This window comes from Scyliorhinus canicula, chromosome 15 (assembly GCF_902713615.1).
Source record: "Scyliorhinus canicula chromosome 15, sScyCan1.1, whole genome shotgun sequence".
Classification (NCBI taxonomy): Eukaryota; Metazoa; Chordata; class Chondrichthyes; order Carcharhiniformes; family Scyliorhinidae; genus Scyliorhinus; species Scyliorhinus canicula.
In genome coordinates, this window is record NC_052160.1 from 122,405,125 (window position 1) to 122,427,105 (window position 21,981).

Below are 21,981 nucleotides of genomic sequence, written 5' to 3' on the forward strand. Positions count from 1 at the left end.
ATTGGTGGAAAGATCAAGATGCACAGGACAATGATTTAAGGCGATGAGCAAAAGAAACAATGGCAACATGAGAAAAGTGGTTTTAGGATCTGAATAGTGTACTGGCTGAGAGTGTGGTGGAGGTGGACTAAATCATTGTTTTCACAAACGAAGTGGATAAGCATCCAAAGGGAGAGAATTTGCAAGGCCCGAGGGAAAGGGCAGTGAAGTGGGACTAGGTGCTCTTGAAGAGAACTGGCAAGCACACAAGGGGCGGAATTCTCCAACCCCTCCACCACCTCCCTCTCCCCAACGGTGGCACATTTTCCTGAAGCTCACCATCGGCCGCCAGAAGGATCTTTCAGTCCCGCCGAAGCCAATGGTGATTTATATCCCTTGCCTGTGCCGCCATCGGGGAACCCACAGCAGCCGACAACTTTGGTAGAACCTGAAGGTCCCCCCGGTGGAATGAGCTGGAGAACTGGCCCTGTCGGTCGAATGGCCTCATTCTGCGCTGTCACCTGTTTTGTGAATCGAGGAAACACATTTGTTTTCTGTTTGATACTTTATCTTATAATCAAATATATTTATATGTAACAATATGAATCATAATTCCAAATTATATATTTACATTTACATTCATAAGTCACTGGCAAATGTGATTAATTTTATCAATGACACTGATATTTATTTATTGCACTGATATCATATATTCTCTTCATGTATGATGGTCATCTATTCATTTCTAATGATTTTATAACAAGGCGTAGCCACAGCTGAGGGGCAGACGTCGAATCTTGTTAGTATTGTTCATGTGAGAAACATAGTTATCCAAGTGCAATAATGGTGTACGCATTTATTTATTTCTATGTTCAATTTTTCATTTTTATTCAAATGAAAACCATGCAGAAGGCACTGAGATCTATTCGTTTTTCAACAAGTTTCAAATGGAATACTGCAAACCTCTAATTATTTGTAATTTCCAAAATGTATTTACCAGAGATCATTAGGAATTAAAGAACATTAGCTTGAAAAGTAGCTTATAGTTTGAATTATCTCTTGAAAAATTGAATTAGGTCAAACCTACCGTGAAAATGGCTGTACAGAACATTTTGTTAATTTTAACCCAAAATCTCAATGTAAAATTCTTATTCAGATTCTATTTGCATTACACATTAGAATAACCATTGCTTATTTAAGCAATTATCAATGCGTGAAAAAACCATAATGATCAAATCTGCAGTACTCTTTTGTACTGAGTGAAAATTGCCTTTATTGTGTTTTGTTTCATGATATGTCAATGGGGTACACTCAGATTATGCATATTGAGTAGTAAATCTGCATACCACTGTTATGATTTGGACACTCTTCAGATACTATTTCATACGTGCAACACAAGATTGCATCCAGAGGCAAGGCCTTGCTTCCAATAAACTGAAGTGTGTCATTGTGTACAAAGCAATCAGTAAGCACTGGCCTTGTATACATTTAATAATATGTAGGAAATAAATGGACTCTATCTTGACTTTTGGAGGATTGCTGGCTTACTCATCTTTCTTGTCATAACCTGCACGGAACTTATGAGGTGCAAATGATTAAACTCCTTGTGTGCCTCGCCGAATACAAGCTCCCCCGTTAAAGGGGGCGGGGTACCCTAAACCATGTAAAGTTATCTTCCGTATAAAGTCGTCCAGTTTGGGTACCAACAGGAGTGACCCGGCTGGGATCTCTCGTGCTGTGTAAGTAATAATTATTGTAATAAAACCTTATTTCCTTTTAACAACTCGGTGTGGACTCCTTCTTGGTCTGCGAAAATTCTGTTTGAAGGGCACAGACAGTGGCTCACTGACACGCGATCCATATATTGGATCAATAAACGGTCGGTGATCAATATATTTTTTAAAAAATTTAGAGTACCCAATTATCTTTTTGTTCCAATTAAGGGGCAATTTAGCACGGCCAATCCACCTATCCTGCACATCTTTGGGTTGTGGGGGTGAAACCCACGCAGATACGGGAAGAATGTGCAAACTTCACACAAACAGTGACCCGGGGCCAGGATTGAACCTGGGTCCTCAGCACCGTAGGCAGCAGTGCTAACCACTGCACCACCATGCCGCCGTGGCTGATGATCAATATTAACTGTTTATTAACACCATGGTGAACTTTTCATTTAATACTGCCTAAGCAGTTCATTTGGACAAGGGTGAAACATTACCATTGCTCTGGTATCAGCACATGAGATGGATAATGTGTATACATTCAATAGAAATACTAAAACCCTACAAAGAAATATTAGAATTATCGAATCCTTCATAATTTAACAGGACATATCTGTCACACTGTCTGCTTCTAAAACTCCTCAATCATCTGTAATGTTGACTGACACCTGGATGTTACAGGTTTTTTTGCAGTACATTGTTTTCTCAGCAATGTGTGATGGTGGTGAGTAGTAACTGCTAAAAAGGCTCATAGTGTGGGCTTACTTTCAAACTATATGGCATAGTTTCAACTCCCTCTGACCACAATTACCACTCATTTCCACCGATTCGGCTATTTTAACACTCCTGTTGTATGAACAATTTTTAGATTCAAATTGGGGTGATAGCAATTAGAAAGGACCCAGAGGGTTGCCCGTGGCAGACAGCCTGCTTCCAAAGTGTAATCTCCCAGAACCTTACCCTGCTTACCAACCTTTAACATGCAATCTTCATCAGTGTGGATCCAGAAAGTTGCCCCTTTCAGCTGGTCAGGCAGATGCAATGTGGGTCAGGCCCTTTCATTCTCACCTCAGATTCTCACCCAGGAGGAAAAGCTCTCCCTATTTGTAATTTTTTTCAAGGTCTCTACTCCTTTTGACCACAACTGAAAATCTGTCAGAAGGAGCACAAGCTCTCTCTTTGGGGCCTGAAATGCGCAGTGGACTAGATACTGGCCTTTCAACCCTGACATTTGAATTCAAATTCAAAGCCCAATGGCTCAAAATCTTCTCTGTTTGTTGCTGTCACAATTTGTATCTGACCAGTCTCCATCCAGTTCCTAGGGGACATGGGCAGTGTTTCTACACCCGAGAGCTGTTCTCAACGACAACAAATGTGGCATTCACTTTGGGAGGTCATAGGATAGCTGGTGTATGGGAGAATTTAAAATATCATTTGCTACGGTAATGGTGCAGAGAGAATTCCACACGCAGTATGGAACCTGCCCAATTTTAATTCCATGATGTGGCGGTACAAGGCAATGGCAGGTAGATGGTAGTAATGAAGAACAAAAGTGTTTATCGGTAACTAATAAGAGTAACTTATGAACAGGCACAGAATGGGGTGAATTCTCTACCTCCCCAGCCGAGTGTTTCCCGGCAGCGAGTTATTGCTGGCACCCGATTTTTCCTTCTGCCTGCTGGCCAATGAGATTTCCCATTGTAGCTACCAGATGCCACCAGGAAACCCATGGGTGGATTGCGCTGCCAGCACAATGGAGAATTCCGCCAACGGAGAATTTACCCCAAAGTCTTTAATATAGGTGTTAACACTCGGGCTCCTGGGCTACCACACATGAAATCAATGAATGGGTGAAAATCAACTCTGCAAGGTGACCATTAGGTGGTGAAGCTAAAAACCAACCCCGTTACTGAGGTTAAACTTTAAAAGCAAAACCCTGAAATCACTGCACGGGACACTGATAAATGAAAGCTAATGCTTTTGTCTGAAGTTCCCTGGCCGCTTCTGCAGTTTAAGGCTCCTAGATTCTTCCCACAGTAAAGAAAATCTCTGTCATTGTGATGTAAACTGGGACATACCTGGGTCAGTGTTCCTCTGTACAGATTAATTACTCATTACTTTGGTTTCTCCCATGAGCTTAGTGCAAATTTCACTGGTCTTCATGGTGAGTAATTTTTGTTAAAGAACCAAATTGTCTAGCTTCGGTGGGAATCTGCGTTGTCTGAGGTATATTAAGAAGGAAGATTTCTTTCATTCTTGGAATTTTTTGCTTCCAAGTTGCAATTGCAAATTCTAATCTATTGCCTGTTCCTCTGTGGGATCAGGCCATAGCCAGTGTACATATGCCTAAAGCCTGTAAAATCTCTTAAGCTTCGGTCAATACAAAATAACATTTGTCAAATTAGTTGTGCAGTGAAAATACTTCATGTTGATGCCTAACGGGGTATAATCATCTGAAAGTTTAACTAAAGAGGCAGGACTATACTGTAAGTTATCACTCAACCACTAGCAAAATACCTTCAAAGTGAAATATTTATCATTGGCAATGCTTCGTATTTGCTGGGACAAATGATGCTTTACGACAATTTTTTTTATAAACAAGATTCAGCATTGGAACATTCAAAGGCTGATTAATCCAAAATGATAAAATGGAAACACTGATTTTTCTCTCCAGAGTTTGTCCAGCTAGCTGTTTCTTGCAGAACTATACAATCTATTCCAAGGACATCTGCAACTTTATTATAGCTCATCAATGGATTCAAATTTGCCAACTATTTGCTAAGTAGGGTTTGGGAAACACGATGAAGGAATTACATCAGTAAATTAGGTAAACTTTTCCAGAGTGCGGCTGGAAAATATAACCCAGTCAAACGTACTCTTAAGAGGCTTCTTCAGTCCCAGTTTCAACATGTTAACCCTATGTGGAGTATAGTGACATTTATGCAGCTTTTAAAGGAAACCAAGATGTTTTAAATGGAATTTTGCCGGCCCTTGATGTTCTTGAATTTGTGGGTTGGCAATGAAGTGTTTTTTTTCTTTATTGGTTAATCAAAGAAACATCTGAAATGAAATCTGTGGCCATGAACTGACAACTGAATTCATCTATTAATTTAACCCATTGGTGACGGATTTGTTTCGTGAGCCAAGAAAATGTATGGGCTGTAATTTCAGTCCCGCAGTTGGTGCAACCCCCCTCGCCGTGAGTTTCCCAGTAGCGGGGGTGCATTCAATGGGAAACCCTGTTGACAATGGCGGGAGCAGACAATCCTACTGCCAGTCAGTGGTGGGCCACTCCCGCTGCTGTGACACGCGGCGGGAGCGCAGAAAGTCCTGTCGAGGGGCCACGGCTTTAGTGGGGGACAGGTGACAGTTCAAAGAAGGAATGTGACTTATCACCTCTGTTACAAGGACGGGACCAGGGTTGTGAAACTTCAGTTCTGAAGATAGATTGGAGAGACTGGGACTGTTCTCCTTGGAGAGGAAAAGTCAAAGAGATTTGATAGAGATGTTTAAAATCATGAGGGAGCTGGGCCGGGTAGAGATGGGGAGACCCACTCCCGCTCGTTAAAGGTTCAAAAATGAGAGGGCAGAGATTTAAAGTGATTTGCAGAGAAATGTGATGTGAGGAAAAAAAATTTTCACATAGCGAGTGGTCGGGGTCTGAAACTATATTGCCAGGAAGTGTGGTGGAGGCATGTTCAATTGACGCATTCAAGAGGGCATCGGGGGCGCGATTCTCCTAAATGGAGAGGGTGGAATTCTCCGCTCCCCACGTGGCGTGGGATAATCGTGGGAGGGCCTCCCGACATTTTTTACGCCCCCCTGGCGCCCCCAGCGATTCTCCCCCCCCCCCCACCCCCCGCTTGGAAAAATCGGCGCTCGCCGTTTTATACGGCGAACGGCGATTCTCCGAGCCCGATGGGCCGAGCGGCCGGCCCTTCACGCCCGTTTCACCACGGCAGCAACCATACCTGGTCGCTGCATTCGTGAAACGGGTGCCAGATGCCCGTTTGGGGCATCTAGGGGCCCGATTTGGACGGGAGCACCGCGACTGTGCTCCGGAGGGGACAGGCCTGCGATCGGTGCCCACCGATCGTCGGGCCAGCGTCCAAAATGGACGCACTCTTTCCCCTCCGCCGCCCGGCAAGATCAAGCCGCCACATCTTCCCGGGCGGCTGAGGAAAAAGATGGTCACCGCGCATGCGCGGGTTCGTGCCGTCTGCGCGATGAAGTCGTCCGCGCATGCGCGGATGACTTCACATTCTCGGCGTGACTGGGCCCGCTCCTAGCCCCCTGGGTGGGGGTAAATTAGGTGCAGGAAGCGGGCCCCGAGGCCATCGTGAACCTCGGCTGAGTTCACGATGGCCTTCACGAATTCGGCCCCCTGCGGACAATTCCGCCCTAAGTGTTTGCGCCGTCATGAAAGCCGTCGCGTTTCACGATGGCGCAAAATGGGCGCAGGGACAACCTGTGGGGGCCAGCACGGCGCTGGAGCGGTTCACGCTGCTCCAGCCTCCCTTCCTGGCATCAAATTGGCGCCGCGCCAACCCGCGCATGCGCAATTGGGCCGCGCCAAACTGCGCATGCACAGGGGACTTCTTCAGCACGCCGGCCCCAACACAACATGGCGTGGGGGTTCAGGGGCTGGCCATGCAACAAAGCAGCCCTGGAGTGGGGAGAGGCCGGCCCGTCAATCAGTGGGCCCCGATCATGGGCCAGATTCCATCGGAGGCCCCCCCTCCGGGGACGGAGCCCCCCTCCCCCATTCACAGGCCACCCCCTGACCCTTCGCGCAGAGTTCCCGCCAGCAGCAACCAGGAGTGAACGGCGGCAGTGGGACTCCAACGTCTCTGTGCGGCCGTCCGGGCCGAAGAATCGGCGGCCTGGCCGCGGATAGCGGCCCGCGACCGGTGCTGCACCAAACGCGATGGCGCAAATGGTGCCGATTCTCCGCACCTTGGAGAATCGCACGCTGGCGGCGTGGCGCGGTTGCGGCGATACTCTGACCCGGCGCGAGGCTCGGAGAATCACGCCCTAGCTGTTTGGTTGAATAGAACCGATGGCCAAAGTGTTTCAGCCCTTTCCACGGGCAGAATCCTCTGCTCTTGCTGATGGCAGCGTCCCGCTGTGGATTACCCAGCAACGAATGGTGAAAGCAACGGAAAAGGTCAATGACTTTGGTGGGACCGGAACATCCTACTTCCAGCCAATGGCAGACTGCCTCTGCCACTGCGATTCACACCACCCAGGGTGGGGTCGGTACTGTCTAATCTGCAGGGCTACGACAAAAAGGCAGGAGAATGGCACTCGGTTATAATGCTCATTTGGAGAGCTGATGCGGACACAATGGGCTCCACACCGTAACGATTATGTAATTCTGTGGTTCTGCTGCCTACCTGTTGTGTCCCGATGTTAAGCTGCCATTTTAAGTAGGAGAGAAGGAAGTCAGAGGAGTCCTCTTTAAAAATGTACAGTAACATCACCAGATCCCAACAGGTAATTTTAGGTGGAGGCCTAAGTGGGGGAGCAGACAGCTTCCCCACGTGACCTGACCTTCTAGGGATAGGATCCTGCATTAAAAGAGGACCAGAAAGGTAAATCATTCACTTTATTTCCCTTATGGGTCAGGAAGCGCAAGAGAGCTGTTCCAGACCTCACAACGATGAGTTGGGCCTCCTGTGTCCTGGGCTCCCTCACTCCCCCTTCCCCCACATCGGTCACATAAAATGCTTCCCCGCCTCCAGCTGACTTCCAGGAATCATTCTCACAGGCTCCCGGCTGCAACCTCTTCCTGCTAAATTCCAGTTACCCTCATCAGTCAGGTTGCAAAATCTGTAACTTCATTTGAAGCCTACTTGTGACAATAAGCGATTTTCATTTCATTTCATTTTCATTTCAAAGGAGTCTGAGAAAATGTACAGAAATGAGGCCGAACAATTAAAATCAGGCCTGCTCTTAACCTCTCAGTTACATCCAAGCATTCTTCAGGAGTGCTACACTCCATTCCCTGCCCTCAGCCCCATTGAAATCAGGACCGTGAATTAAGATTATTTGCTGATCAGCCAGTTCAGGTTAGCCCATGTGTAACTAGCTGTACACTGCGACCTACATAATTCCCTTACTTCAGACTTGGATGTGTCCCAATATTTCTGCAGTTTTGTCATTATCATGAGAAAGAAGCCAAAGGTAAATCTTAAATCAATTTTATGTTGGGCCTGGGCGGGAAAGAAATTAATGGACCAAATCTTCTGGCCTCTAGATTGTCAGAAAGCAGACGTATGCTGAGATGCACATCAGAACACTATGGAAGTCTTGATGTGCAGATCTCCATGGGAATTACCCAGGAAGTTACAACTTTGATAGGTAATTCCTCAGCTCCACGGGACCCTTCCAAGAATATCTGCAACTCTGAGATAAAGCTGGAAACTTAACACGTTCTGATGTACTTACTTGGTCTTGTACTTCTGATGTACTTAACCAGGTTAAACATCTAGGTAACTACAAAACTGACTACAAGTAACTACAAGTCACCCCACCTTACACCTGACTAGCCCCCCCCATCGCCAATTACCCAATTACTGGTGAACCACCCGTCTTCCACTGCTCCATCGACCACCCAACTCCCCCCCTGATACCCAATCAACTCCGACCTCCAAACCTCCCAACCTGACTATCCCCTACTCATTTCACCCACTTACCCACCTCACTCACCCATTCCTTCATTCATTCAACATGTACTCATCCATTCATTAGCATTCAAAGTGGATCTTAGCATAAGGTAGCTAGCGTGCTAAAAAGGGAGCATGTCTTCTGCACTGCTCTTCTTTACAGGATTGTCATGAGTTGCTATTCATACAATTTTACAGTGCAGAAGGAGGCCATTCGGCCCATCGAGTCTGCACCGGCTCTTGGAAAGAGCACCCTACCCAAATTCAACACATCCACCCTATCCCAATAATCCAGTAACACCACCCAACACTGAGGGCAATTTTGGACACCAAGGGCAATTTATCATGGCCAATCCACCTAACCTGCACATCTTTGGACTGTGGGAGGAAACCGGAGCACCCGGAGGAAACCCACGCACACACGGGGAGGATGTGCAGACTCCGCACAGACAGTGACCCAAGCCGGAATCGAACCTGAGACCCTGGAGCTGTGAAGCCATTGTGCTATCCACAATGTTACCATGCTGCCCTTCTATTCTATTTATACTGCTCTGCCTTTGGCTCCACACAAACAATATCTCACCTTAACTGCACCAATATTTTTCAGAAATTACTGGAGTTGAACATTTGAATAGACTTGTCATTAGAAAGTAAGTCAGATAATTAACAGTGTAACAACGTGATAGTTACTAATGAAATGCCAACCAACATTCCTGACCTGACGGACAACAATTTAAACTGCTCAATCTCATTCTTGCATGATGTCAATTGTTGTTAGAGATTTTATCACTGTCACCGCTTTAGATTATTAAATATTTATTTTCTTTTTCTGCCTGTCTTTGGCCGTGATCCAATCGCCACGCTGTGCCGGAAAAGTAGTTGGTGCAGGGTGGCCAATTAAAGCCGGGAGACCCCGCTCCCGGGATCTACCTGGCTCGCTACGCTTCACGAGATCCAATGCGATCTCGTAAGATGTTGCGAGGCAAATCCCTTTTTGGCAAATCTGCATAGTAGACAGTTAGTCTAACTTTAATGTGCAGATTCCCGAGGTACCTGAGGCTTTGCGATTCATCTACTTCATCTCGGAGGCCCCCACCTGCATGCCCTTTGGGCATGGTGGTGTGCTGGCTCTACTGGTGCCAGATGGCTGTGCCACCTGAGCACCTTGACAGTGCCAAGCTGGCAGTGCCAATGTGCCAGTTGGGGGAGGGCCAGGAAGCCACCCTGCACTATCCCTGATGTCCCAGCAGTCTCCAATGGCACAAGAGGCCCCCCTCCCCACCCCGGGTTCCGTTCCACCTCGTCCACATTTATGTGGACCAGCACTGATCGGCATCTGGCTGCATCCTCGCTGGGAAGGCTTGTAGATCCCGGGAGGCTGGTAGGTATTGGTGAACGCCTAAGAACTTCTAAACCCTACTTAGGAACACGCCATTTGTTCATCCCCTTTTGAGAATGCTTCAAAGTCCGCCGTCTCTTGGGACTTGGGTAGATCCTGCGAAGCCTGAAGGCTCCCAGAAAGCCTGCACGAGGCCTCTCCCAGGATCTACCAGCAGTGCTGTGCTTTCGCTCGAGTGCAAGGTGGCCACAAAATCGTGCCCCAATCTAATTTTTAATTTTGTTTGTGCTGGATTCTTCCGCCAGCTCACGGGCGAGACACAGACAATGGAAAGTCCGCTGACCTTGGGTGGAATTCTCCAGGTCACCGAGCGGGCGCAGGCGGAGAATCCCACCCATAATTCTATTTCTGGATGTGATTCAACTTGCCTTCACCATTACTCTCCGTTGTTTCTCATGTTCTTTCTCAATCCTTAACTCACATTGGTTCAGGAAGCACACAGTTGGTCCTGACTGGTCCTGAGGTTTCGGATGCCTTGTCCCTTCATTGACCTATTGTCAGCTCGCACTCTCAGGAGGTTTGATTCAAACAGTTGCGGAAGAATGAACTGTCTCCCTTTAATTCAGTTCCCTTGGTTACTCCCAAAGAAGGTTTTTCAATTTAACTTTCCCTGTTTTCTAATCGAAATGTTTTTTAATGAAGAGCCAACCGCATCAGTTTTCCTGAGACAAATAAAGAATAACTTTATTGGTTACTAAACTGGAGGGAAAAAAGTAATAATGATGTGACCCCACACATACACATCAGAACTAAAAAAGTTAATGTCCAAGTGACAGTTAACAGAATGTACAATTAAGTCCTTTTTCTTGTCAGTGAGGCATAGTTTGTTGAACACTGTGCCCTTTTGAGGTAAGTTTGTTTCCTTTAAAATCCGAAAGTCAACCTGAATTTCGGACAGTGCACTTCACTGGAGACACGCACAGCTTCTGAGAGGTCGAAATTCTTTACTGCTTTTTCCAGCAGTTCTTTTCCAGATGACTTTGATGGTTCCTCTCTGTTACTGGCTTTGCAAAACAAGGTTGTAAACCTTCTTTTTTACATTCCTAGGGAGTTATTCAATTAACAGCTCTTACAGTCATCATTGGAGATCAAACAATCATAGTTTTTGGGTCATTAATCTCAGAACCCTTTTGACCCATTTTGAGATAGTAGAAACGGACAAGGTATGGGGGTTATTTCATCCTTCACAGGAGGTTTTGAGTATCTGGTGGAGAGTAACTAGATGGGTAGTAGTTCCCATTATCTTCACAGAATTACAGTGGATTTTCCAAATTTTTTTTTAAGAGTAGCCAATTGTTTTTTTTCTAATTAAGGGGAAATTTAGCATGGCCAATCCACCTAACCTGCACATCTTTGGGTTGTGGGGGTGAAACCCACGCAGACATGGGGAGAATGTGCAAACTCCACACGGACAGTGACCCAGGGCCGGGATTCGAACCCGGGTCCTCACTGCCGTAGTCCCAGTGCTAACCACTGCGCCACATGCCACCCTAATTACAGCGGATTTTAATGCCTTCCTTTCAAGATTATCTAATTGACATGAATTTTGACGCCATTGAAAGAGAGAGGGCAAGTTTCTACGATACGTGAATGGCATCTGGCCGATTGGGATGGGGGTGGGGGGGGGGGGGGGGAGGCGGGATCCGGACATATGGAGGGGCGGATTTGAACATACACCGGGGGGAGGGATACAGTCATCAGGGGTGTGAGGGAGGTTCAGAAACTGGGGGTGGGGAGGGGGTGCCGGGTTATGGTGTATTGAGTCGGGTGTGTACCAAGTTGGGACGGGGACGTCATTTGGGTCAGCGGCATTGTTTATGGGTGTGCTCTAGTCATGGGAGTGGTCGGGTCGGGGTGGGGAGGGTCAGGTCAGGGGATTGGGCCATGAGGATGTCATTCAGCTCGGCCAATGGAGAGGATGGGAAATCCCTCGCCTTGGTGTTTAAAATAGTAACTCTGACGTTAAAAGTGCTTTTTTTCCTTCTAAACCTTTCAGAGTAACTTTGGATGTCAAACTGGCAGAACCATCCAAAGTTAACAATTTAAGCCACTTTGTTGTGTGGTTCCCAGCCCAGTGAAATTATCCAGATGAGGAATAGCAATCAAGAGGGGGTAATGGCGGAGTGGTATTGTCACTGGATGAGTAATCCAGAGACCCAGGGCCAGATCTGGGGACCTGGCAGGTGGTGAAATTTTAATTGATTAAAATATCTGGAATTAAAAGCCTAATAATGACCAGGAAACCATTCGTAAAAACCCATCTGTTTCATTAATACCCCTTCGGAAAGAAAATCTGCCACCTTATCTGATCTGGCCTACATGTGACTCCAGATCCACAGCAATGTGTCTGGCTCTCAAATGCCCCCTCAAATGGAGGGCAGTTAGGGATGGGCAATAAATGCTGTCCCAGCCAGCGACACTCACATCCCATAATCCAATTCAGAAAAAAATTAGCAGGCACCAATAATTATGATGTTAATAGAATTATTTTGTACAATTTCCGTTGATACTTGTAAAATGACCCCAACCTGCTTCAGTGATATGATATTTATTTTTCAATATTTTTCTCAGCACGATTGCTGAATTAATTCAATGCAGTAATACAAAAGGGACTATTTTATGTCATGAATTTTCTCAGTTGGGAATTTAGTCCAAAACACTTTGAGCCGTTCTGATGAGACACAATGTTTAAAATATACCTATTTATTTTTTAGAAGCACTACTTCCAGCATGCTACCGCTAATTCTTCCTTATCAATCTTAGAGTTATAGAATAATATAGCATGATAAAGCACAGAAGGAGGCCATTCAGCCCCTCATGCCTGTGTTGAATCTTTGGAAGAGCTGTCCAATTGCAAGAGTTCCTCTCCCCGTTCATGGCCCTGTACGTTTGTTCCCATTAAGTATATATCTATTTCCTTTTGAAAGTTACTACTGAATCTGATTTCCCCACCCTTTCCAGATCAAAATAACTTGCTGCGAGAAAGGAAACGGTTGTGTGAAGTGGTTTACTTTTATATCGCAACATTTAGAATTAATCTCACAAGGGTAACAGTTGTTACACATGATTATCCAAGATGATTGATCAAAAATACATGAAACTTTAGGGTACTTAATATTCTCGGCACTTCTCATCTTAATACAGCCCTCAGTGCGTGTGTCAATACTGGAAACAGGGCTGAAAAATAAACCTTTGCATAAAAAGCCATTGGAAAAATGGACACAAATGCGGCCATTTTTTATGAGCATTGTAGTTGCAAGTACTTTGTGATATTGGCATTCCGATTCACCTGATAATTTGCACAATGTGTTGGTTTATGGGCATAAATGTCAGCAGCATGTAATGGTATTGTTTAAGTGATAGCCTTCAAAACTGCACATCGTTGGCGCCGCATTATTAAGACCGTAACTCCAGGGACCACTTTAATTGGTTAGTTTAGGCCTCCTATTCGACGATTGTGGAATGGTTGAGGGGATATTTACTTTTCAATGTTGGAATTACTGTCGGGTGCATGAGAAGGAAAATAGCTTGTGGTGATGAAACATGGTGCATGCTCTGCTCCTCACATATGAGAAACTGAGGTAACAATGTTATTTTAAACAGTGCATGTTTGTGCCAACAGCTCGATTCATTTCTTACTGTCCTGTTCTCGGTAACTCACACACACTACAAGAACAAATGTTGTCGTTGAGATTTAAAATGTGTTTCATTGCATTTCCACAATTCTCTTATTAAAGATTTTGGTTTGTGAAAGACTTAGCTTGCACAGATGTAAAATAAAAATCTAGTCAGCAAGTGATTCGGAATTATAATTTTATAGTTGTTAAAGCCATTACTAAACAGCATTCCAGCATAATTGTTCATGAGACATGTAAATTTGAGCTCCTATGAGAATGCCTTGCAGTCGAGTTGAAAAGGATATGACCTTTTGTACAGGAACCTAGTATTCTATCCCATGGGATGGTAATTTCTGATCAGCTCTGAACAAAGGAATTGGAACTTCCCGCGGGATTACTTTCAAGCAGGAAAACAGAGAGAGCAGGTCAGCAGAAGTCATCACCACATTCCGTACTGTAGTCAGACCTGGACAGTATATTAGTGGCACTTTCGAGTGTTAAAAAAATTCCATCAATGATATTTCTGTGGCATTCTCCAGATTAAATGGGAAGGCTGTCGAACAAATGTCTTTGCCCTTCTAGAAGCCAGCTCCACAAACGTTTAAACCAAATTCCTGCAAAATCAGATTTGATGGATCATACATTGTGCAAATGGCATAAAGGCATCTCCCCCCACCAGGTCCTGTTCTTTCAACTCAACTTTCTGGGAAATAAAAGGTTTCAAAGACACTGGACTACATTCTACATTTGGGAGACTAATCACTTGCCAGAGCAGAATTGCACGTGATTTACGCTCACTGAGCATGGCGAGAAATATGAGGGATTCTCGAGGGGATCCCGCTATCAGGCCGCCATTTTGAGCGGGCGGCCCGATAGCGAAATCCTGTGGCCATCCACACCTCACCCTCTGTTTTTGAGTGTCTGCCCCCTTTTCCCCCAGGGGTGACCCGACCCACCCTCCTCAGACATCCCCTCAATAGGGAAACACCCACAGTGACCTGACCCATGTCCAAAGATCTGTGGGTCAAGAAATGACATGTTCATCACATAACAGAAACGCAGGATCCTGAGTAGATGAAATCCTCAGATTTAAAGACAGCCGTCAACACGGACAGCTCTCGAGCAACCTAGTCTCCATACAAGATGGAAGTTTTCAATGGTATATCAGCAGTTTGTATGTGGAGTTTTTGTTTTAGAAAGATGAAAATGCAATTAGAAATTATAGCAACTGCACAATTCTACATCCGAAAACTCAGTACACTAGATCCTCTCTAAAATGCAATCAATGTGCAAAGAAAACTTTCTGAAAAATCAATCCTAAATTTGCCTTTTACTAATTTGAGCCTGCTTCTCCATTGTCCAACCCTCTTCATATAATTTAATGTAGATTTCCAGATTCACCTTTTCCACCTTCGGTAGAGCTATAACGTCACCTCTCTCTGAAGGCTAAAATGGTCCACTTTTTCTCCTCTTTCTTCATGATTTGGACCTTTAACTTTAGGGATCGCCCACATGCTTTTTAGTATTCACAGTTTCAATGGAAAGAGAGAAATAAGAAACTTAGGCTTTATGAGAAATTAGAGGCAGTGTGAGTGAAGTTCAGGTATGATCACAGTAGATTGGTCCGCCTTTCCCATCTGTTGCAGTTAATTTTGCCCCTTTGGTGCCCCTAGCCAAAGATGAGCTTGGGGAGAATTCACCGACCCCCACCCCACGCTGGGTCGGAGAATCGGTGCGGTGCGAATAGCGCCACGCCACCGTGACGGCGGGACACAACTCTCCGCAGTGCGGAGAATCGGCGCCGGTGTGATCGGCGCAGTGCCGGTCGGGATATGCGCCGACTCTCCAACCCGGGCCGGCACCGGCCGGCGTGCCTCTTCTCAGGCCTGGATGGACCGAGCGGACATCAACAAAACGCTGAGTCCCACCAGTGCCGATCTAACATGCTCTGAGCCGGCGGACCTCGGCGTTGAAGGGTCTGGGGGAGGCCTGTGGGGGGGGGGGGGGGGGGGGGGGGGGTAGTGGGGTTCTGACCCCAGGGGGGGGCTTCGTAGTGGCCTGGCCCACGATCGAGGCCCACTGATCAGCGGGCCGGCCTCTCTGCCCCCCGGCCTCCTTTCCTCCGCGCCAGTTCCTGTAGCCCAAGCCATTTGGCGACGGGGCACCGGGGGAAGAAGGCCACTGCGCATGGGCTTGTTGGCGCCGGCCTAACTGCGCATGCGTGACCCCGCGCCGCCGGGTTCAGGCTGGGATCGGCAGCTGGAGCGCCGTAGGGGTCCTAGACGGGCGCCGACACCGGAGTAAAACACTCCCGTTGCCGCCCGTTGGGAGAATCCCGCCCCTCATCACTCACGTTTGGAGGGGAAAAAAATGTTATAGGGATTTAGTTCCTGCAGCAGAGCTCGGGGTTTATGATGCAAATGACGCCATCTTATTAACTGTTTTTTGTTCCTTTTTTCAATTTAGACCAATGGAGCTGTCACGGTTCAGCACAAACCACGAATACAACTAACCTTCCAGGAAAGAATGATAGTGCACAATTAAGTGAGTTTTATCATCATTGGTTGGCTATAAGCTTCATTATTTACATTTAACTCATCGGTAATTTGCTCATAATTAAACCAAATTTAAAATGTCAAAGGTCACCAATGACTCATATTTATGCTAAAGATGTAACAAATAATTTTGTCACCGGTGGAATAATTGGGTAGATTTTTAACTTGGCTGTTGCATGTTATAGAATCTATCCGATTTGTTTCTCTATTGATTTCAACACCAGCAAAGGACCAGGTTCCAGTTGCAAATCTACTCCAAGGTCTCCTGACATATCCTCTGACGTAAACTGTTCCTTGTTTGTCTCTTCATGTTGCCAATTAGCCCCAGAAGATAAATGTTTTTCTTAATTGAATAAACTATCTTAATTTTCTGTCCGCACAGCTCTATCCTCTGCGTATATTTTTGGTAGTAATTTGGGAAGGAAAGACTTGGACTGTGATTTTTATCACTTGATTTCATGTCCCACTCACCTACTTATGTTAACGTTAAAATTGATTTGGGAGTTTTGAAAGTGTATATAATGGTTTCCAACATGCTCCCAAGAAATGATCGTAGCAACAGCAGCTGCCAGGTAAGATTAAATTAATAATGGCTCCTGCTAAAGGGATTTGCTTTAAAATTGGATTCAATCATTTTGCCAAATGGAATGACATAAAGGTTGGTCTTCAAATATCCTTCCCATTTCCTATAAACTCCATTGCAATTGTTAAAAAGTTGAATGAAAATGCAAAGCAAATATTTTAAAGATGCATGTGACTCCACCAAGATTTTGATAAGTTACATTATCAGGCAGCCCACTCATGGGCAGCATGTGGTGCAGTGGTTAGCACTGGGATGACAGCGAGCTCGAATCCTGGCCCTAGGTCACTGTCCATGTGGAGTTTGCACATTCTCCCCGTGTCTGTGTGGGTTTCACAACCCAAAGATATGCATGTTAGGTGGATCGGCCACGCTAAATTGCCCCTTAATTGGAAAGAAAATAATTGGGAACTCTAAATTTCAATAAAAGTATTTTAAAAAAGAAAAAAAAAAGGAGGCCCACTCATTAAAGCATTTTTACCCTGATCATGTTTCAGTCATAAAGAAACCTGCAGATACTAGCTATTAAATTATTATATTAAGAAAAAATAACCAGGTTATTTGCAAAACACCAGAAATTAATTAGATCTGCTCTGTCCTCAACGGAAATTACTCTGTTTTCATTTCTGTAATCAAAAATAAAACTGGATTGTGAAATATAAAAGTTCATCACAGTCCATTTGTGGAAATCGATAGAGTACTATGTACTGAAGTATTTGTTGCTATTTTTGTTCCATTTTATCGAACATGAGACAGAACAATTACTTATTTGTGAATTATAAAGGAACTCATTTGTATTAAGCACTCTAACAGGCGGAGCCTCTCCCACACACACACACAAACACATATATACCGTACTTTCCGGACTATAAAGCGCACCTGACTATAAGCCGCACCCACTGATTTTGAAATTTTTTTTTATTTTGAACATAAATAAGCCGCACACGTATATAAGCCGCAGGTGCTTACCGGTACATTGAAACAAATGAGCTTTACACAGGCTTTAACGAAATACGGCTTGTAACAAAAATAAAAAATTAGCGGTAAAGAAAAGAAAGCGGGAAAAATCCATAAATAAGCCGCGTCGTTGTATAAGCCGCGAGGTTCGAAACGTGTGAAATAAGTCGCGGCTTATAGTCCGGAAAGTACGGTAAACACACACACACACTCAGACATACGCACATGCAAACACACACACATCTCTGTGATGATTTTTGACCTGGAATGAGTAAATAAGGAACATTTTTAATTTCCTTAAAATGTCAGGGATCGGTAATTTTTTGAAAAGGACTTTTAAGAGTTTATATCAGTTATAAAGGGGTCAATTGTAATCTTCTTGAATAATACGAAATGCTGGTACATATGACTTGGCAATCCGAAACTTGGAACAGTACCAACAGGAAGGAAGTTAACGTATGAAAGCTATGCAGCTGGCAGAAACAAAAGAGATCTGGAGGCAGAAGGTGATCAACACACAGATGCAAAATCTCTTGGAGGTACTGTGCGAGTAAGCTAACAAGGTCTAAAGCCTGGAAGGTTATGCGAGTAGCTGGGAGACAGTACAGAACAGGGTATTTTTTTATTCTAAGTGACCAGACAGCGAACCAAGGTGCTATTGGGTGGTCAGTTGGAAAGGGACCCTGGGAAGCTACACCATCAGCATTATCACGACTTGAGAGAGAGGAATTATAGAAGTGTTCCTTATTGTTGATAATCGTACCTGTGAAAGTCAGAGCTGAAAGTTGCTGTTGGATAGGACTCCTGATCTACTTGGTGTGAATAAAGTACAGCATATTGGGAAACTGTATGGCTACCTTGTGCTACATGCCTGTGGAGAGGCAGGGGAGGTGGGGGTGATGTGGTTGTGTAGGATGTATTGCTATTATATTTAAAGTGAAATTAACTTTTTTATTTGAAGTATAATGTTTCTGTTAATTCATGCTAAATTTGCATTGGTTCTGATTTGTGCTAAAGTAAAAATTACAAACAGTGAAATTTTGTTGGTAATTTCTTCACGTGGTCGTTTGGTGAATTGGTTTACCATGGTCATATTAACACAAACACAAATACATAAACATACTTCCACACAAACACGCACACACACACGTGCAGACATACACACACCTCTACGTATATGTCCCCAAACTGTTACAATCCCTGTAGAGACTGATAACGTTTTCAGAGAAATTAATTTTGCAAATGACCAATGGAAAGAATCAAACGACACAATTAAGTTTTTCACACTTTTACTGCAGCAAACAAATTAAAATAGATAAAACACCAGTCCTCACCATGCCATGCCAAAAATTCCAGTGGCCTTTGGCAATTATTCCACTCTGCCCAGGTTTTTCTGGATATGATTTTCACCAATTAAGCACACTTTGACAAAATCTCCCTCTCCTCCAGGTCACTAGACTGCTAACAATCCAGAATTTCATGGATTCCTTTACCCAGCCACCTTTTTAAAAAAAAATTATTTTTATTCAAATTTTCACAAAATATCAATAACAGAAAATACTAAGAACAGAAAGAACAACCCCCCCCTGTACACAAAAAAGAAGAAATAAATTAACGCCCAACATTAGCAAAAAACAAATATACACGTCCCTTCAGCCCAAAACAAAGGGGACCCCCCCCCCCCTCCCCCCCCTCCCCTGCACCCACACAAACCCCGTAATGCTCCTGTTAACCCGCCTGAAAAAGGCCTTCGGGATAAGGATGGGGAGGCACTGGAACAGGAACAGAAATCTCGGGAGCACCGTCATCTTGACTGATTGCACCCTACCCGCCAGCGACAGCGGCAACATGTCCCATCTCTTGAACTCCTGCTCCACCAGCCTTGTGAGGTTAAGCTTATGCAAGGCCCCCCCAGCTCCTGGCCACCTGGACCCCCAAGTACCTGAAGCTCCTCTCCACCCTTTTTAGTGGGAGCCTACCAATCCACCCCTCCTCGTCCCCCGGGTGTACAACGAACAGCTCGCTCTTCCCCAATTTGAGCTTGTACACCGAGAAATCCCCAAACTCCCGGAGTCCTCATCACCTCCGGCATTCCCCTCACCGGGTCCGCCACATACAGCAATAGGTCATCCGCATAGAGCGACACTCGGTGCTCCTCCCCACCCCACACCAGCCCCCTCCAGTTCCTCGACTCCCTCAGCGCAATGGCCAGGGGTTCAATTGCCAGCGAAAAAAGCAAGAGGGACAAGGGACACCCCTGCCTCGTCCCTCGGTATAACCGAAAATACTCCGACCTCCTCCTATTCGTGGCCACGCTGGCCATCGGGGCTTCATATAACAGCCTCACCCATTTGACAAACCCCTCCCCAAACCCGAACCTTTACAGCACCTCCCACAAGTACCCCCACTCAACCCTATCAAAGGCCTTCTCCGCGTCCAACGCCACCACTATCTCCGCCTCCCCTTCTACCGCCGTTTGATCCTTGTGGATAACCTGCGGCACATAGTCCTCTATCCTCGTGGCTAAAAGCTTCGCCAACAGCTTGCCGTCTACATTTAAGAGTGAGATCGGCCTGTATGACCCACACTGCAGGGGATCCTTGTCCCGCTTAAGGATCAAGGAAATCAGCGCCCGAGACATCGTCGGAGGCAGAACCCCCCTTCCCTAGCCTCGTTGAAGGTCCTAACCAACAGGGGGCCCAACAGATCTGCATACATCTTATAGAATTCGACCGGGAACCTATCCGGCCCGGGCGCCTTCCCCGACTGCATGCTCCCTATCCCTTTGACCAGCGCCTCCAGCTCAACCGGCACCTCCTGTGTCTCCTCCACCCTCGGGAATCTCAGCCGGTCCAAAAAGCGCCCCAGCCCCCCCCTCCTCCGCTGGGGGTTCGGACCGATACAGTTCCTCATAAAAGTCCCTGAATAATTGTTCTGTCACATGTTCGATAAAATGGAACAAAAATAGCAACAAATACTTCAGTACATAGTACTCTATCGATTTCCACAAATGGACTGTGATGAACTTTTATATTTCACAATCCAGTTTTATTTTTGATTACAGAATGAAAACAGAGTAATTTCCATTGAGGACAGAGCAGATCTAATTAATTTCTGGTATTTTGCAAATAACCTGGTTATTTTTTCTTAATATAATAATTTAATAGCTAGTGTTTCCCCCCCCCCCCCCCCCCCCCCCCCCCCCAAAGCTAGGGCCCCTCCTAGCTGCGTAGCCCCTTCCATTGTACTTCCGTAAGTCAGCCGACTCCTGCTGACCCCGGCTGCTCCCGCCACCCCAATGACCCTCCCCAGTGCAACGCAACCACCCCCCCCCCTCCCCAGTGCCGGCCACGCCCACTGCTCCTCCAGCACGGGAGAGAAGCCCGCGCTTCCATCCCGAGCCCCGCCCCCCCGACCCAACACGCGGGAAAAGACGGGCACATGACCCAACAGGACCGCGAACCACTCCCAAACTCTCAACCAGTGAAAAAAAAACAGACGTGACAAAACACCCAACTAAACAGATAACAGTCCCAAAAAAGCGAAAAGCAGAACAGCAAAAAGACATCATCAAATAAAACCGATAAAAACGAAAGGATACCAAGGAGGACAAAGCCTCCGGGCTGTGTACACCGTTCCCCAGCCCCCAGTCCTCAGTTCAAGTCCAGCTTCTCTGCCTGGATGAAAGCCCAGGCCTCCTCCGGAGAGTCAAAGTAGAGCTGGCGGTCTTTATAAGTGACCCAGAGGCGTGCCGGCTGTAACAGGCCAAACTTGACCCCCTTCTTGTGGAGCACTGCCTTCATCTGATTAAAACCAGCCCTTCTCTTTGCCACCTCCGCACTCCAGTCCTGGTAGATCCTGACCTCCGCATTCTCCCACTTACTACTCCTCTTCTTCTTCGCCCATCTCAGCACACACTCACGTCGACGAAGCGGTGAAAACGGACCAGCACCTCCCGAGGCGGCTCGTTTGGCTTGGGTTTCCTCAGCAGCACCCGATGGGCACCCTCCAGCTCCAAGGGTCCCTGGAACGATCCCGCTCCCATTAGCGAGTTCAGCATCATAGTCACATAGGCCCCTAATTCCGAACCTCCCAGCCCCTCTGGGAGGCCTAGAATCCGCAGGTTCTTCCGACGGCCGCGGTTCTCCATCTCCTCCATCCTCGTTGACCACTTCTTGTGGAGCGCCGCGTGCGACTCCACCTTCACTGCCAGGCCCAGGAGTTCGTCCTCGCTCTCCGAGGCCTTTTGACGAAGCTCTCGGATCTCCGCACCCTGAGCCGTCTGGGTCGCCATGAGCTTGTCCAGGGAGGCCTTAAGCGGTTCCAGGATCTCTGCCTTCAGCTCCCTGAAGGAGCGCTGAAGCAGCTCCTGCTGCTCCCGTGCCCACTGCTGCCACGCTGCTGATTCCCCGCCTGCCGCCATCTTGCCTTTCCTGCCTCGCACCTTTCGCTGCTCCAAAGCCGATTTTTCTGACCGCTCCACTCCTGGTGCAGGCCATCCACCG

General features: G+C 46.2%; 1 protein-coding gene across 2 annotated transcripts in view; it reads left to right on the forward strand.

Annotated features, from left to right (window-relative positions):
• LOC119978510 (hematopoietic progenitor cell antigen CD34-like) overlaps positions 1 to 21,981 on the forward strand; it is a 72,376-nt gene that overhangs the window by 17,735 nt on the left and 32,660 nt on the right. For both annotated transcript variants that reach the window (XM_038820192.1, XM_038820191.1), the window contains exon 2: positions 15,851 to 15,928. In XM_038820192.1, coding sequence (XP_038676120.1) covers positions 15,851 to 15,928 — 78 coding nt within the window. The remainder of the gene's footprint in view (positions 1 to 15,850; positions 15,929 to 21,981) is intronic.